This window comes from Caloenas nicobarica, chromosome 1 (genome assembly GCF_036013445.1).
Source record: "Caloenas nicobarica isolate bCalNic1 chromosome 1, bCalNic1.hap1, whole genome shotgun sequence".
Taxonomy (NCBI): Eukaryota; Metazoa; Chordata; class Aves; order Columbiformes; family Columbidae; genus Caloenas; species Caloenas nicobarica.
The window spans coordinates 16,392,457-16,410,610 of record NC_088245.1 but is presented as its reverse complement, the minus strand read 5'-3'; the positions used below and the strand labels follow the sequence as shown (position 1 = coordinate 16,410,610).

The 18,154-nt window shown below is 38.7% G+C and overlaps 1 protein-coding gene across 1 annotated transcript in view; it reads right to left on the bottom strand.

The window, feature by feature from the left end:
- The window catches only part of SLC2A13 (solute carrier family 2 member 13), a 153,088-nt gene that overhangs the window by 39,925 nt on the left and 95,009 nt on the right, over nucleotides 1-18,154 (bottom strand). The window contains exon 5 of the mRNA XM_065640239.1: nucleotides 2,797-2,960. Coding sequence (XP_065496311.1) covers nucleotides 2,797-2,960 — 164 coding nt within the window. The remainder of the gene's footprint in view (nucleotides 1-2,796; nucleotides 2,961-18,154) is intronic.

Sequence of the window (18,154 nt, the reverse complement as noted above, 5' to 3'; positions counted from 1 at the left end):
CCAATGCCCAACTACCACCATGCTTTCAAACTGACATTTTCTGAAGGGGAAAAAGGAAAACGGGAATAAAATGAGTAACGGTCTTGTCAAAATTCCTGCATGTTTCCAAATAAACTGAAGTGGAAAAAGGAAAACACAAATAAAATGAGTAAGGCTCTTGTCAAAATTCCTGCATGTTTCCAAATTAACAGTTTTGAAGCAAGAAATTAACCAAAGAAAAAGATCAAAAGAAAGATAAAGAAATGATGCCCAGATATAAAATGAATGGGAAAATAAAATGAATCAGTAACCATAGTAAAGAGGATTAAGAAAGTGTGATTTATTCTTCTTTTTTCTTTTTCAGAAGCAGTATTTTGTAGTTTCCCTAATACATTTGAATCTATCTGAAAGGTTCCATTTTTTAGAAGTTACAAAAGTAAACTACAGTATGTTGGCTTTTAATAAAAATATTAATGTTACTATCTCTCTACTGATTATTCTTGTAGGTTATCGTCTAAGAAACATCAAATCAATTAACCTTTACCAAAAAAACCCCCTACACTCTTGCAGCAAGAAGTAGTAGTTTTGTCTTCATTTTATGTAATGGGAGGCTGGGGCACACCTGGCTTCTCTGAAGACCAAAGAAGCAGGCAGGGATAACTCTGCGTGAAAGTCAATGTCCTTAGAAATGCAAACCGAAGTAGAGCACTAAAATATAAGCTTATCCCATGAGAAAACTCATAATGGGAAACAAATGCATCAGCAGATTTAGCAATTTTCATTTTATTAAACAGGCTTCTCGGTAAGGAAAACACATCATATCCACCACTACCTAAATCAAAGTGCCAAACATTGCATAAAATAAATCTAAATAGTACAGAGAGATAACATATTATTTCATTACTGTCAGTATTTGTATTTTCCTTAAGGAGGGACTGTGTGATAAAGGACACAGCAAGTAATGCAGCATCGATCAAGTGATGCTGCAGACTGGCCACTGACCACAGAATTGTTTTTACCAAACAATTACTTTGTGTCCAAACATCATAAACAAATCTGTCTTATTTCCATATTCTTCCCCATTCTATGACTAATATGCTTTGTAAGAGACATTTATATCTACGTTTCAAATGTATGACCTTTGAATATGTAAATCAGAGCCAAAAGCTCTCTAGTTCTGTGATTGTATGAAAAGTCCACGCAGGAATGACACCTATACAGCTGGGTCCACACAAGCAATAACTCCCGGGGGCCTGAACAGATGTATGAGGTATCAAGGCCAAATATATGAACATACAAATACTCCATTCCAATAGAGTATAAAGGAGAGGCAGCACCCAAGAACCAGATGTATGGGTGCAGTACCAGAAGAGATCCACTTTGTGGAAAGACAAGAAAACTGACCAGTACCACAGTGGAAATAAGGTATTGAGCACAGGGAATGGTACAGAACCAGGTCGTCCCTCTCTGAAAGACTGGGCAATGGCTGAAGACATAAAAGAACTTATACAGAAGGTGTATTTCAATTGATCTGGAGGTAGACTCTGATAAAAGTAGCAATTTGAGATTTTTGTTGACTTTTGTTAAGACATGAGGAATGTGCTCCTCCAATATCCTCTGTCACTCCCACATTTCTGACTTTGGATCATGAAATATGCTTCAGGTTTCTTGACTCCAAATCCAAATAGTAACACACCAAATACATTTTTATTATAACTTGGAATACCAAATTGCCTCAAACTGCATGTTTTAATTAACAGATTTGGGTAACTGTATCAAACCAGACGCGGCACTGTGCTGCCTATATAAATGCATTCAAATACTGTGAGCGTAGATTAACTCCTGTCCCCTGGGAACTGCAAATGGCCAGTGACTTGGCAGGTGGTCCCTGCTCTGCTGTGCTGCATTAACTACAAGTTTGGATCCCTGACAGCGACAACGGAACAAAATATGGAGACACTAAACCTTCCCAGCTAAACACTTGTGAATGTTATTTCAAGAGGAGCGGGAACTGTTTCTCTCTTCCAAACCCTGTTCTCGGAAGCACCTGAACCTTTCAGACGTTCAGCCAGAGGCAGGTATTGGTCACAGGTCACTTCAGCCAGAACGAGCACGTAACGCGGGAGCAAGCGGGGACTTACTGGGTAAAGGGCAGGAGGCAGCTGAGCGTAGGCAAGGCTGCTTGCTCTGCCTTTTCCTCATCCAAGAGATCGCTACGTGATGAGTTGTGGTGTTGGAATATTTGGAAAAAATGTACAAATCCAGAATTCTGTCTTTTAGTATCTCATATAGGAGATTAATTAAGATCACATTACTGTAGGGAACGTATTTACTGTATTGTATAGGAGATAACTATGCAAAGAACTGCATTAGTTTTTAAAAAGTGCCGCAATGGCTATGCACTACGCTTTCTCCAGTAGTTGTTGATAAGATGTTCTGAATTCACGTTAATGAGCCAGAAACTACATACTGCGTATACACATATGAGATTTAAAAACTAACCAGCTGTGAAGTTCCAAGCACTTGATTCCTTATACTGAAGAAAAAAAGCTTAAAAAGCTAAATGAAAACATTGTGAATCATGACTTGAAGGAGAAACCGCATCTGAAAACATAACATGCTAAACCTCTGGTTTTTAAATTAGCCTTTAGCTGTGTTTCTATCCTACTAGTCTTGAAAAGCTATATGATTTCAGGAAGAAGATAAGGTCAACACTTATTTTAAAGAGGATTACTGTGATAAAATTATCACTTGAAATTCTATTTTCATTTTATTAGTAATTATGAGGAATATACAATACACTAATTAAGCACTCACCTGTTAAGCTACCAAGTGTAAGTTTCCGGCGCCCCATTCTTTCAACAAGCCAGACTCCCACAAGAGTAAAAATGAAGTTTATAAACGCTGTCAGTGCAGCCAGCCAGATTGCCAGCCTGTCATCTTCAACTCCCGACATCTGCAAAATGGTAGCACTGTAGTACCTGCGAGCAGAGGGAGAGACAAATACAAACAGCGCTGATTTCAATTTGGCTTATGTTAGTGTTTCTGTTTTAAATTGAAAAAGATCATAAAAATATCAAGTGTGACCTCCTGCATAATGCAGCCACAGACTGACACTCGATTACCCTGGGAAATCCGGCATAACCAAGGCATGACTTGTGCTTGACTAAACTTCGGACTGGAAGACATCAAGAGATGAATTGCTGTTCCCTTGGCTGTTTACATTTTCAATGGTCCATCATATTCTGCTAGAAATGGGGTTTGCATTTTGAATTTAAATAAATCCAGCTTTCAAATCCAGCTGTTCTTTTGTGTTCTATCTTTTTTCTGCCAAAACATGCAGGATTTTAGCATTCTGCCTACTGTCTAGGGAAAGATAGCTCAAAAATCAAATATGTTTTCACTCCTGCTAAAGGTCATACAGAATTAATCTATGGCATCCAACCCGTTGCAAGTGACACTTGCAACCTCCTGGTTTAGGTTTTGCAGTTTTATTTCACTGCCATTGAAGCATCTGAAACCTTCTCTGCTGTCTTACTTTCATCTTAACCAGAATACGATTGCTTTGAAATGCCTTTAGCACCACATTGCAGGGATGTGAATCTACACCAAACAGGAGCATTTGACAGAAGTTTCCACTTCTCTCTAGAACAAATAAAACATTCCACACAAACAGAAACTCATAAATAAATCAATCCAGCAAAATGAAAAGGGAAAAAAAAGAAGCCTTCTGCCATTTTTCACAGAGATCAAATATTGTGTCTATGTTCTCAGAGAGAGCTAAATAAACCTCCAAGAAAACACGAGTAATTTTGTTCATGCTGCAGAAGCACTTTTCATCTTATTCTATTAATTTGTGCTACTCGAATACTGAATATTCAAGCCCTCAAATACCCAGCAGCCTATAGACTTTCACACAGTAATAACCATCAAAAATGTCAAAGCTGACTTTTTATTCTTTCTGGTCAAAATGCAGCTTGCTTTAAATATTCCCTTGTTGTCTTAATGCCCAGATGTGTTATCCTCAGAAATTTGAGTGGTCCACATTTTTCTGTTCAAAGCATAAAACATTTTTTTGTTCAAATCAATGATCCACAATGGACAAAACACTCATCTGACTACTGGCAAAAGTGCTCGAGCCATTGAAAACACTACCAACCACAAATGATGGCATGTATGGCTGCATGTTGCCGCCTCATTCGTTGGCCAGGACAAGGCATTTAGATCCTCCCAGCTGCTGTTCCCCACCGGTACAGCCACTGGAGGCCATGCCTACAGAACCAGCTCGTGGTGCAGCAGGAGAGGACCTGCGGGTGAAACTGTTGGTGCTGAGGAGCCCGTATCTACACGCACATGGGGCCTGAGCCGGGCTCTGAGGCCTGCCTGCCCATTACCAACTGCAACGCCTCGTCCAGGCTCGGCAGTCGGAAAGAGCTGCACACTCTGAGATACCAGCAAGGGTGCGAGTCTTGGAGAGATGAAGATTCAGGAAGGACAGACAACATCTGAATTAAAACACTCATGTTAACGTGTCCTCACTTCTCTCTAAATTAAATTGCAAACTTCCTGGCAAAACTTACATCGTACTGCACTGTTCTGGTCATCAAAATCACCCAGACACTCTCTGATCTCCCAATACACCTTTCTTTTTCTTCTTAAGGGTAGGAAAATAACAGTGAATGTCAAGTGTTGGCCTGCTGACACCTACTATGAAACCCCTACTTGCTTCCGCCAGACAAGGCTTCAGGAAACCAGGTTTAACTCTACACATCTAAATCTTCTCAAAATTCAGTTCTACTGGCAAGTCAGAAATTGCCATTTGTCAGCAGCAATTTATAGCATACTGATTCTACATGGTTAAAAAGGCAAAGAATAAAGAATCACATAAAACATGTACATGTCTACTGCCTGATATATGCAAACAGGCACCTTCTGCGCCCAACATTCCTTCTGGTGACTTATTCCACTCATTGGCTATATATTCTCAACTAGAAGCTTGCTGTTTATCCATAAATAAACAACATATTTCACTTCTATGGAAAACAAATCAGCGAAATTTAGATTCTGTGAATCCAAATGCCAAGCTACCAAAGCCTGGGTGCTAGGCAATGACATACACGTTTATTATGGCATAGCAATCTAATATCGAAAATGTAGAAGACGACTTGCATGGTTTACGATAACTACTAAATCCATTTGCTTACGTTTCTCTATTTTAGTATGCTCATTTTTTATACCAACCTGTGCAGCCCTAACTGTCTATTAATGTAATAAGATAGCAGGTCTCTTTAACTTCTTTCTGACAAGGAAAAAAAATCTATGTGGCAAAAAAAGGTCAAGTTGTGATATTATACAATCACAATGAATATTGCAGCTCCTGCAGGGAATGCAATTTCAGTGACAAAGCTGTGCAGCTCTAGCTTATTTTCTAAAATGTAAAGAAAATGAAAAAAGAACATGTGTATCCTTGGAATTTTTAAGCAAGTATTGTATCTTAGAAAGCAAATAAATACAGACAATTACAAAGCCACACAAAGTGACTGAGTCAGATATATACAGAAATATTTTCATATTGATCATTTATGAGGAGGTCAAAATCATGAAATCCTATCAAGAGCTGCTGTACATTTAAAAAAAACCCAGAAGCGTTTCCACATTTAAGAATCCTCAGATTAATCATTTGACTATATGCTGAAAATGCATAGTGTTGGAGAAAATAAGGCACCCCAAACCTCTCTTCTCCTTTAAGAGTCAGTATTTTTTTAAAGCAACAACATCCAATGTTTATAGAAAAGGAGAATTCCCCCCCTTCAAGCAGGTGTTACAGATAATTCCAGATGCATCTGGGCTGCCAAGTTAGCTCATTCAGCAGCAGACAGCAGCCCACCATGCCAAGCTTTGTAGCTCTCAATTAAAAAACGATGACGGTCAATAAGCTGCCATCACAGCTTTGGTCACCCCCATCTTTCAGAAGGGGCTGCTCCAGCCCATCCGTTATATCAAGCCTACTCCAACATAGTTTCTGTGTAAAGATGCCAACCTTTTCGGACAGAATTTGTAATTCTTGTAAAATTAATGAACACATATAAGTAACTCAGAAGTACCTTTCACATCTTGAAAACATTTATATTTTTGCTTTTCAGAAAACAAAACCAGAGTACTCTGGCACTGCTTTGTAAGGGTTTGTTAACATTTTCTAGCACAATACTTTGGAAATCACTGTCCAACTACTCAAACTACTCAGTCCAAGAAAATCAGTCCCTAGAGATCATGAAACCCTCTACCTTTTTTTCTCAAATCAACTGAAATAGTGCAAAGTGTAATGGCAAGCAGTACAACAGCCAAGAAGTAAATGATGAAATATTGAAGAAAATCCAAAATGGTGGCAACTTCAACAAATTTACATGTTCTTTTTCTGCAACTGTGCATGAACAAAGATCCTTTCCTTCTGCTCTATCAGTTTATTTTATGTTACAATTATTGGACTAAGACAAAAGCATTCATAACAAAACGCGCTCCACATCCAAAAAACTGCATTTCATTTGCACCTTCGACCTGTTTCCCTGCTTCTTCAGGAATTACTAAAGCTTATTCCCATCGAGTTTGGTGATTTCCAGCACGGGAACTGCAGGAGATGTGTCCGGGCTGGGCCTGGTGTGCCGCGTTCCCCAGCTGAGGTACCGCGGGTGCTGCAGCTGCCGCAGCCCAGGGAGCCACAACCTCCTGCCCGCAGCCCTGACCAGAGTGACTCCTGCAACCAAGCCTGAGACAAAGCATAGGTATTTTAAAAACAGCAATATACTACAGACTATATACACATGGACTTTAGCATCTCGTCCCTCAGATCACTTTTGAAGTGGTGAAAGGTTTAGCTGAGAAGCAGCAAGTCCACGTTTTCAGGTACGGATGCTTGCAGGCTGGCCATGGGGCCACCTGCCAAGCCAGGCAGCTGCATTAGTATGAGACTATGACAACCCCGACCAGGAAGCTGGATCATTTAGACAGATACTGTCTTGTAAAAAAATCTGAGGGCCTAAAGCTAATTCAAATTACACATCGATTTGAACAAAAGTGTCCCACTCAACTTACAAGACTTCTAATTTGTTTCATGTTTCCCTCCTTTTGCAAACTATCCCACATCCCTGTAAATACAATTATAACATTCTCCAAAATAGCTTGTTGTTCTGACACAGGCTTTGAATATATAAATTACAACAACGATGAGGGTGAACAGGTTAAGCCAGCCTTCAAATTTTACCTTGGGTGATAAAAAAAATCATATTGGTTTTACATCTTACTAACCTGAGCAGCAACAGCCCAGCAAATGGCATTGCCACGGTGTGGAATACAGAACTGCGGCAGCAGCACAAGGCTTGGCGGTGCTGGCTTAGCTCACCAGGTCCCACTCACTGCAGGAGGGCTTGGGGAAAGACCCCACGCTCCTACATACCGGTCCCGAATCATTCCACCTAATCAAAGGTCTGAAGTGAATTTGCACATGATACAGTTTTGCTGAGAACTGAAAATGGATTTGTATAATAGTACTATTGCTATTAACTGGTTTTAACCATGCAGATGTACACACCTTCCTCTTTAGTCTTTTGTTTGCAGCTTAAACACAACAATCTTACTGTGTTTGGCATTTCTGAAGATCCAGACATGCTGAAGAAACAAGAAGCACAAGCCAGGAAACTCCCATTGGTATTACTACTGCTGGAAAGAGGCCAGGTACATCGAGAAACTGCAGTTCACTGAAAGATGGACTATATAAACTTGAGAACACCTAGAGCAAAGCGGGCTTGTAGACAGAGCAAACTTGCATCTGCCTGTCACACCCATTTGCACCTATGTTATGAAAGGGATTTAATCAGGAAAGTTTAAGTTGACACTTTCATCACTAAGGGCCTGGAGAATTACCATGGCTTCACTAAGATGTTAAACTGTGGCAACTCATCTGTGTTGATGAATTCACAGAAACAGCAGGAGAAAGCAAGAGCAGCGTATGGGAAATTAGATGCCAAAGTACTGGAAATGAAAACAAGCCAGGAAGAAGCTGATATATCTGGAAGAAGCCAAACACAGCAGATGCTCCAGGTGCAGAGGTTCTCCGATAGGAGGGATGCTATGGCCCTGCTAAGCACCATGTGAAGCCTGGGGAAGGGAAACAGGCACATTGGCAAGGTGCTGCAGGAGCACCAAAGTAAAAATATCCCTTGGTTAGACTTGTTTGAAACAAGAACTGCAGAGCAATATAGCAGCATTTGATGATAGAATTGGAGTGTTGGATACTGTGGTTGAACTTTATGTCCTGCACACCAAAGTGATGTTTCAAAAATACTAGTAAACCTGGTTTCACCTTATGTATTTAAAACTCACAGAGAACATGAACAACGATACTTACACAAGAAAATATTTTATATTTAAATATATATTACTCCACGTGCAATTATATACACACACATATACAAGCAAACGTTGTGGATAATACCATTCTGTTAAACACAATGCATCTCGTTTTACTTCATCTGATGAATTGCTTCAGCAGGGCAGCAGGAGACATTCTGTCATACCTCCTGTTGTCTTCCAAAAGATATTTAACAATAAGTTTAATTAATTATAAGATGTTCGTCTTTGTGCACGTCAGTGGCATCTCTTGTGGCACAGATGAGACGTGCTTGTATGACACTGTACAAACAAAACGTCTTTTGTCTTCTATCCACTGGACGTCAGTAAGACCCTTTCAGCTCATTAGCTCCAAAGGCAACTGGACTACAAAAGAGGACCACTGGGTGCATGTACCATTATTTTCAGGCTAATAAGGCAAAATATCTAAGGACTAGATCCTGAAATCTTACTGAAGCAGACTCTGCTGCTTTACAGGACTCCAATTTAAGACCAACAGTTAAATATTCTTTCCTATATTTCCACTTTTGAAGTCCTGAAGAGCTCTCTGAGGAAAAGGTTGCTGGATCATCTCAAAGTCTATACTGGATTTTTCAAAAAGAGTGCCTGGGAGGCAAGGCGGGGGAGCTCCATTCTACGCTTCCCTCCTGTAATTATACCTTCAAATTCCCCATTTATCAGTAATAATGTATTGCGTCGTAAATGCTTTCAGGATAGATTGAAATGACAGTGAATGTCATTTATTACAATAGGTATATTTTGATAATAAAACCCTAAGCACTGAGTACTGTTTGGCAGATAATTCTTTACACCCAATATGCTCTCTGATTGACCACACGTTATCCACGTGCAAGGCACGTTAAAAGGTTTTAAGGATTATCATTTAATTATGTTAAGAAAATGCTGGAATTTTTTTTAGTGTCCAAAGAGACTAAATTCTATAGCTATTAAGCAAAGTAAGTGTACCAGTGTTTGACAGGGATTAAAAATACCTTTAAAGGCTTAAGATCACCAAGATACACAAAGGAATTCACTTCCCTAATTTAATGGGATACTGTCACACAGGTATTCAGTCATTTGAAAATACTGTTGCAGTATCAGCTATGAGACTGGAGAAAAAAATCCTTTTTTCTTTTTCTTATTCACTTGGTACCATATATATCTTCGCACACAGCCAGAGCGCTTTCCACACTCAGTCATTTCACCCATTTATGTGGGTCCTTCACAGGTGTCACCTGAAACTATGGGGGAGAGAAATTGTTTTCTTCTTCATAATAGAAAAATGATAAAACACAAGGAGGAGTTAGAACTCTGTAAATTCAAAGACATAATCCTGTAGTTAAATCCATTGAAGAAGGTCAAATTTAACTGCAGAGTTAAATGGAAAAGTACCAGACAGAGCTGGTAATTAAATTAAAGCACTGGAAGGAATAAAGTCTTGACCATCCTCCTCCTCGTCCCAAAACAGAGATGAAGTTTCTAGCACAGAACAGGCTGGAATCGGTAACACCTATATGCTCAGCACTGCAACAAAAAGCAAAGTAATGTCAACTTTTTCACCTTATATATTCAATGAAGACACTGAAAACAAGTGCCTAACTCTTCAATAGAACATTTATGAAAGAAAATCACCATTATGATCCCTATTTCATAAATGAAGATGAGGGAGGCTTTTGGGAAGAGGAGGGTGACAGACGACCATTAACAGTTACCCACCAGAACTACCTGCAGCATAATGATGACACTGCAGAGTCTCACTGCAGATAAGTGCTCTCTGCAAATTAATAAGTATAAAGCAGGGAAAGAAAATCCTCCAGGTGTTTCGCAAAATATACCTTGCTCAGTTATCCACTTATTCTTACAACTTCAGTTTAGTTTAAATTGTTTCATATTCCAGGGCATTCTAATGCTGGAAAGCGCTAATGCCTGCCATAAGCTGTCTGGAATCCCAAAAAATGAAATCAGCCCTCATTAAAATCAACAGACTTGCTAAATGTATGTAGCATTAAAAAAAATCAAGCAGTCCCTTTGTTTAAGCCAAGGCCAGCAGCAAACAAAGGGACTCCGTACACGATAGTCTCACTCTAAGAGCCAGGAGTTAGCAACTTGGGAGTTATGGGATCTTGAAAAGTAATGAAAAAAAATGAAACAAGCTTTCTTTTGAACCATGTTCAGGGATGCTTTTTCAAGAAAGAGTAAGTGTCTGTGCTAAATATTTATTTGTCTTTTGGGAAAAAATGTACTACTTCTAATTTTTGCTTACGAATAGTAAGCAAAAAAGATAACATCACAATTAAGCCCCAACTTTCCAACCATGGTTTAATATCTGAACAGAATCATGCTCATTGTCCCAAGCTTCCCTTCTGGGCAGGCAGAAAGAAAATCATACGTTAATAAATGCACTATGAAGTATTAAAAAAATATAATTTCAGTGTTCCTTACAGGATCTGATCTTTCAGCCATTCTTCAGTTAAGAAAAAAACGTATTTTTTTCATGCACAGCAATGCAGTGTTATTCAGTTTGCCAGCGCCTCTTTTCAGATAGTACATCTTCAAAATATAGTTCTTTTATTCCCCCAGCAGGGTCAGATTCCCCACATACGCTCTGTGGAGCTTTAGGACATCTTTGAGTAACCCCGTTGGTGGAGCTCCCTGGGGAAACCATTTCACATGTTATTAGACAGCACTGAAAAAACTGCTTAAAGGTACCATAACATCACCTTCCACTGGAGTACCTGAGCTTTGTTTACAGTTTTCCTAATTATAAACATAGAAAAACACACATATGTATTTAGAATAATAATTTCAACATATACAAATGGGAACTCCATTAAAATGTCCATTTAAAAATAGCCCTTTTCATGGCAAAGATACGTGACTCAATCCTGAGAGCATTAGCCCCACCGCTCCCTTCAGCAACAAATTCACGACTATACACACAGCTATCTTCCTGCAGAAGGACACGAGCCCTGCACAACTACCCGGGAGAACGCAGCTAGTTCAGAGTGATTAGCTAGGATTAATAGCCCACAAATGATATCTCTAACATTTTCTGCACAGAGTACATTATTTCTGATAAATCCACGTTTCTAGATGCTTCATCTTGTACTCCTGCTGTTCACTTAACAACTTTTTAAAAATGTGATTTAAAAAACAACCAACCTTCTCCACCTTGCAAGCAAACAAACCCCACAATCCCCTCCTTCACTCCCCCGATTCTTGTATTTTTAAGTAAGGGGTATCTTATGAAAGCTCCACAGCTAAGCATAGGAGAGTAAAGAAAAATACTTCCTTCCATGAAACCACACTTTATTCTATTTTAAATGAGCAAGTTCACTTACAGACAACATACTATTACAAATTTAAAGTTTACAGAGTTTTAAATGTCCACACAAAACCAGGAAAAAGATCTTTGTGAATCTCCCAAATCTGTAACTTACTAAATACTCAGTCTTTCACATACAGAACTTTATTTCCATATTGATATAATACAAATTATCAAAATAATTTGTCTATGGCATATAAAAACTAGTTAATATTCCAGCGACACTACAAATACTAATTCATATGTGAAATCTTATTACTATTCTATCCTTTTCAATTTCAATTAGAAGATGTTGCATTAATAATGTTTATCTTGCACAGCTTAGCATTTTTAGAGCTCAACGCACGAGAATAATTGCAATGAATTATTACTAAGAATCCATTCCACAAAATTGGTCTAAAATAATGAATAGGTCATCGTAGTATCTTCTGATCACCAAGAGCAACTGAATAGAGATATAAGAAAGCCTTCTGGCTATCAAGCTATATGTTTCTTTATTTTAAGATACTGACTGACATTCTAATACAGATGTCCTAACAACTTTTAAATCCGAGTCTTGCCTATTTTATAGAACTCAATCATTAACTGCTCTGTCAAGCCTCCTTTCTTAGGTTGCTGAACTACGCGCTACTGTCAATTTTAAAACCCAGGAAGTCTGCAGCTGCCCTTCAGCTCCTTCCTACTTGTCCCAATGCCACCGTTGTCAAAGCCAAGCGGCCAGAGACAACGCTGCTCTTAAGAATGGAGCCGCTAGACAGCTCCAAACCAACAGAAAGTCCTCTGCTGTCTTAAAAGCTTTGGATTTCTTTGGATCAGGTTTCAAATACTTGAATAAAACATCCCTGTTCCCCTAGAAGAGCAAGTTTCAAGCCAGACAGCAGGCTGCACTTCTGGAAAGGCAAGAGGATGCACCAGGGAAATAAACTAATTTAACCAGAAGTTAGGCTACTGAGACAACTGACTGTTGAGGGATTCCAGCAATTAAAAGAACAGAAAACAGAGAAAGATATAACCAATAGCAGAATTTTTTGCTGGGGACATAAGGTTGGACAAAGAACAGCAGAAATGAGAAAGTCAAAGCTCATCTGTGAGGTGAGTCTGACAGAGCCAGGGCAGCTGTGGTGACCCTGACACACCCCCCAATGATGCTGGAATAAATGGTGGAAGCCTACTTGCAGTAAATATAAATTTTCTTCTCATTCTGAATAAGTCTATTACGGCACCATATTAAGAAAAAAAAAAATCTACTGGCACCAATTCCACAGTCACTCAGGGAAAACCCCATGATGAGCAATGAGGAATAACAACATGCATATGTGCGTATGAGTATGCCATAGCTGCAGTCACTACCGGGCACAATGCCCTTACTAGTAACAATTTCAAGCATATGTCCTATGTAAGAAAAAAAAATAAAATAGTTGTGGGAAATAACTGGCACAAAAGTCTTCCCCAGGCTCAAACGCACAGATGCAGCCACATTATCAACAGTAATTTCAGGACTGTTTAAAAAAACAAACCCAAAAGAGTAATTCTGGAATGACACCATCTGAGCTCATTATTTGTGGTGGCAGATGAGATCCTTTTTTGGAGCACTGGTTTTGGCAAAAACATTCTAAGTTGGCAACCTCAACTGACCACTCTAAATCTGCATTAAGAAATGCATATTTTTAGATGTTTCTGGCACCAAATACCAAGAAATGGCAACCGTTCAGTGTCTTTCAAATTCATGCCACTCACTTGTAGGGATTTAATTGAGATTTCTAAATCCAATCTCAGGTTTTAATATTCATATAATCAAAAATTACCCTTGCAATACATTTCAGACATACACTGCACTTAGAGTAGATCTCAACAGACTTGTATTTTCTCCTTCCTTAGAAAACAAAATTAATTGCACAGCAAACTTAAAGGCGTGCAGTGTGAATATTAATTTGGCAGTGTCTGCTTCTATTACACACAGTCTTTTCTGTTGTCTTTCGTCCCATCTGTTCCATCAGAGAAAGGAAAAAATCATGGCAGACCGAAAAAATTCCTTAGAGCAATATCACCAATGTACACAGATTTTTTTTCGTTTCATGTTCAGGATGTTTAAAACTGTAGAAGTAATTTTAACATAGCATATAAATGACAATCAGAAAACCAAAGGGTTTGATTTCTGGTTGTTTGAATGATTAATCCACCTGAATGCAGCATCGAGCTGCTGCTTTTGAAATTTTCTCTTCACTTTCAACAGTAGAAATTGCCTGAACGGATTAGTTCTTTGCCTTTCATTTACTACAAAGTGATCTGCAAGTATCCCAAGTACGCAGTTCTGCTTTTCTGTCAATAAACAAAGCATCAGTCTCACATTCTGATGCTCTGACCTGAGATTCTCAAGTCAGACCTCTTCCTACTCACGTTGTTTCACTCCGTGCCCTGAATATGCTTTGTGGGGATGCTCTACTCACAGCAGAGCTGAGAAAAACTGGATTCTAATTCCCAGTCCAAAAATGTCAATACAAGAATGTAACACCATCAGATGGAAAGACTCAGAACAAGGTTTTAGTACCAAATCTAGAGAATCACTTGCACAAGCTGAGCTCCTTTCAACAAGTGTGCCTCACCTGACGCGCTGGGTGCCCAAATCACCAAGCCCTGCTGCACCTTAAGGCAACTCCTCTGCCTTCTTTTGAGAAAGACCTCCCCTCACTTAGGCACCTTGCTCTAGGAGATCGATGGCTGAAAATGCAAGAGGAGGCAGGTATCGCCCCGCTCCAGAGGGAGCTATTTCTCCCGTTGCCACCTCCTACAGCATGGCTTGCTGGTCCTCTGGTCAAGTCCCCAGCCCTTGTGAAAGCCGCTCACAGACACCTCAGTCCACTCACGTTCTAGGTGAAGACCTCGGGAATTTTACCTGAGCAAAGTGAATTTACTCATTGCTCCACGGATTTAGCTTTTAGCTCGTACTTTCTTCATTGTTATGTGAGTGCAATCGTGTTTCGCCACTGCTGTGAAGTTTGTGACTTCTGCACCAGTTGCCATTCATAAAGACTAAGCAAAATTATCACCACTCTTTGGATCCAATGAGAAAGTTAAAGCAGCTACGAAATAGACCTCTAGCAGAGGACTCCACTACGTTTCTAATGCACCATGAAAAATAAATCTGTACTTAGAAAAGCACTGAATGGCTATTTTGGGAATGTATGTTTCAACATGGCCTGCACAATGGAAGCAGAGTGTTGTGAATGTGCTACCTGTTTAAAAGGACAAAATTGCCCTTTTCTTCAATACAAAACGTAGCAATTAGCACGACATCAAAATTATTAGAGCTATACAAAGCACTGTGAAGACTAATAAAATAAAGAATTAAAGGCTAATGTAATAAAGAGTTAGATTCTCCACAGTGCAGAATAGTAGCCTTTTAATCTATGAACCATATGATAGGCAATAGATTTGTAGTAGCCTTTTAATCTATGAACCACATACTGGGCAACAGATTTGTTTGATAATCTCTAGAGTGTGTTATACACTGTATACTTCTATTCAATAGGGCAATTTGTTCTAAATTTATATAGACAAGTTATTAAATGTTCTTATATATGATTTAACCACATAGGAGAGAACTTACTGTTTATACTATGTATACAGTTCAGCATTAAGTGCGCATGCACCGTTTACCGCTATATGTTATGTATAATATTTACATATACTTTGAATTTAAAATTCAGTGAAGCTGCTAGAAAATACATATAAGTTTAAGATAGAATTGCATGAAAATTTCTACCACAAAGTCAGTAAACAGATTAAAAGATTCTATGCTAGATATTTTTAAGAGTACCTTTAGAAACAACATTTTAACTTCTCTCTGAAACAATCACTTGTGAACACCTAGCAGAGGATAGATACAGAATGGTATTTGTGTTTAACTGCTTCAAACAAATACTTTCTATATCAGCTGTCTGTTTTCCTGTGTCGCCTCTGGGTAAAGATCACTTTCATGTTTACCATTTCCTTGTTTCAGCTAATGAAGCTCCCAAGTTTTAAATCCCCAGCAGCTTATACTATTCAGACCAATTATTCTACATGCAAGGACAGCTTGACTACATACAATTTATGTTCTCTGTCCTTCAGAGTTCATCCTGTGAACTCAAGGCCAAGATCAAAAATGTAAGCTATAATCCCAGTTCTATGACTTTGTAACCCTGTGAATGTCATCTCATTCCTCCGTATTTGTTCCTCCTCTGCAAAAGCTTTTTGAGTATCTTTTCCACACTTCTCACAGGAAGATTCATATGTGGATAGTACTTGAAAATAACTGGAAAAGAGAAGGGAGACAAAGGTAGGTGTTGATCAGTTCTCCCAATGCTCACCAGAAGGACCCCATGGAGGTCTGCATCACAGCTCAGGAATGTGCTGAACAGCAGCAATCTCGAAAAGGAGGAGGTGAAGAGTGAGGTTGTTTTTCAAAGCAATGGAAACAAAATCTGGATCTTCCTCTTAAATTGTTAAGAAGCTAAAAATTGTCTTTCACTGCCTTTCAGACTCCAATACCAGAGAACTGTCAAGATCATCTTCCACTTCATATGAGGAGCCTCTTCTGCAAAGAATGGCTGGAGGGACTGGTTCTGTTTTGAAGATAACACGCAACAATCCTCAACAAAACTTTAGGACTGAAGTGCTCCAGTGAGGAGCACTTGAAAAACACTTCACAAGGGGACAGTAGTAACATCAGCACTAAGCCCTGCACTTGGCAAACACTAATCACAAAAGCAGTGTGAAAAAAAACTAAGGTGTTCTTTTTAATTAAAGAAATGAAAAGAAGATAGGAGGAAGACTAATTACATTTCTGTAATTGTGTATTAATTCCACAATTTAATGAAAAATTAATCTAACCATAACCTCAATCCAGATTCTATTTTATATTCACCAATGCACTGTTTTACTGGAAATCAATTTAATGTACCAAACAGTAATACCTCGGGTTACACAATTCTCAGCTAGTTACAGAACAAGGGGCCTCTGTGGGAGTTAAGCAGAATACGGAGCTATAAGATTTATTACACATACCTTAGTATGACGACAGGACCCTGGGATTTCCCATGTTACTTCTGCTCCACCGTATCAGGTGTACATTTACAGCAATAACAAGATTTAACAGTGTCGAAAATAAAAACTGGGAAAAGCAGGTAGCCTGCTGCATATTATTGTAAGGAGTTATCCTCTTTGAGCTCTAACATCATTTTAAAACATGAAAGATGTGATTTCTGATCACATCAAACCAAACCAGAGTCCTGAACAGGATCATGGTGAAAGGGATACTGCATGTCAGCAGTAGTCTGTAAAGACCACAGGTATTTTCCACAACCTAAGTGGGGCTACTAATGGAGTCAGTCTCAGTCACAATTGTCACAAGCTGGAAGAAGTGAAATTCCAACTGAAAATCAGGAAAAAAATGTTCTTTGCCATGAAAAGTGGTTAAGTATCAAACCAGGTTACCTGGGGAGGCTGAATCTATCCTTCAAGATTTTAAAATCTCAGCTTAGTAAAACCCTGAGCAACCTCATCTAACTTTGAAGGTAGCTCTGTTTGGAACAGCAAAGTGGACCAAATGATCTCTAGATGGTCCTCCTAACCACAAATTAACTCAATAGCTAAAGGCTACTCAGTCGTTTCCACGATCGGACATCTTAGAGAAGCGAAGATAATTTCTACCATTCTTGATATTCATCTAAAAGAAAGGATGAAGATGAAACTCCCAAATCATTCCTGCACTATTGCAGGAAACCACAATATACTTTGTAAAATCAGTTCAGCTCCACCTTAAATTATGCTCCATAACTATCCTCCTCTAGCAGTTACAAACTCTCATCTGATTTTGAGCCCATCTTTACCAGCAATAGCAATGAATTCTAACTTTGTTTCAATTTTATTAGCAAGAGGAAACCTTTTGCAGCCAGGTCTATAACAAGAATACTACATAAGGCAAGATTAATTAGTCTTTCCTTTTCTCACAACCTTCTGTCACATCATCTTTGCTTAGACCTTTACTCATCTTATGGTCCTCGAGCAATCCCAGCTATTCTCGAAATAAAGCTGAACTAAAAATTTTTCATGCGAAAAAAAGAAATTAAAACTTAATAGATAAATGAAATTTTCAACAATTTATTGTTCCAGCAAAGCCACTTATTTGTTCAAAGAATAATACTTGGTTAGTCTACAGCTTGATTTTCTTTCTTAAATCTTTTCTTTCTTAAATCTAAGATGTCTGATCATGGTATCCTATTTATCCCATTTTACTTTATCCAATTATTTTTCATACTTAAATATTTTTTTTAATTTGCTTGCACTCCTTCTGTGTTCAGCTACCATTCATTTGTAATTTTGAACTGTAATCTCTCAAAACGAGAGCTGTCCTTCTGCTCTATACTCCTGCATGACTTAGTGCAGCACTGTCCTGATCCACAAATA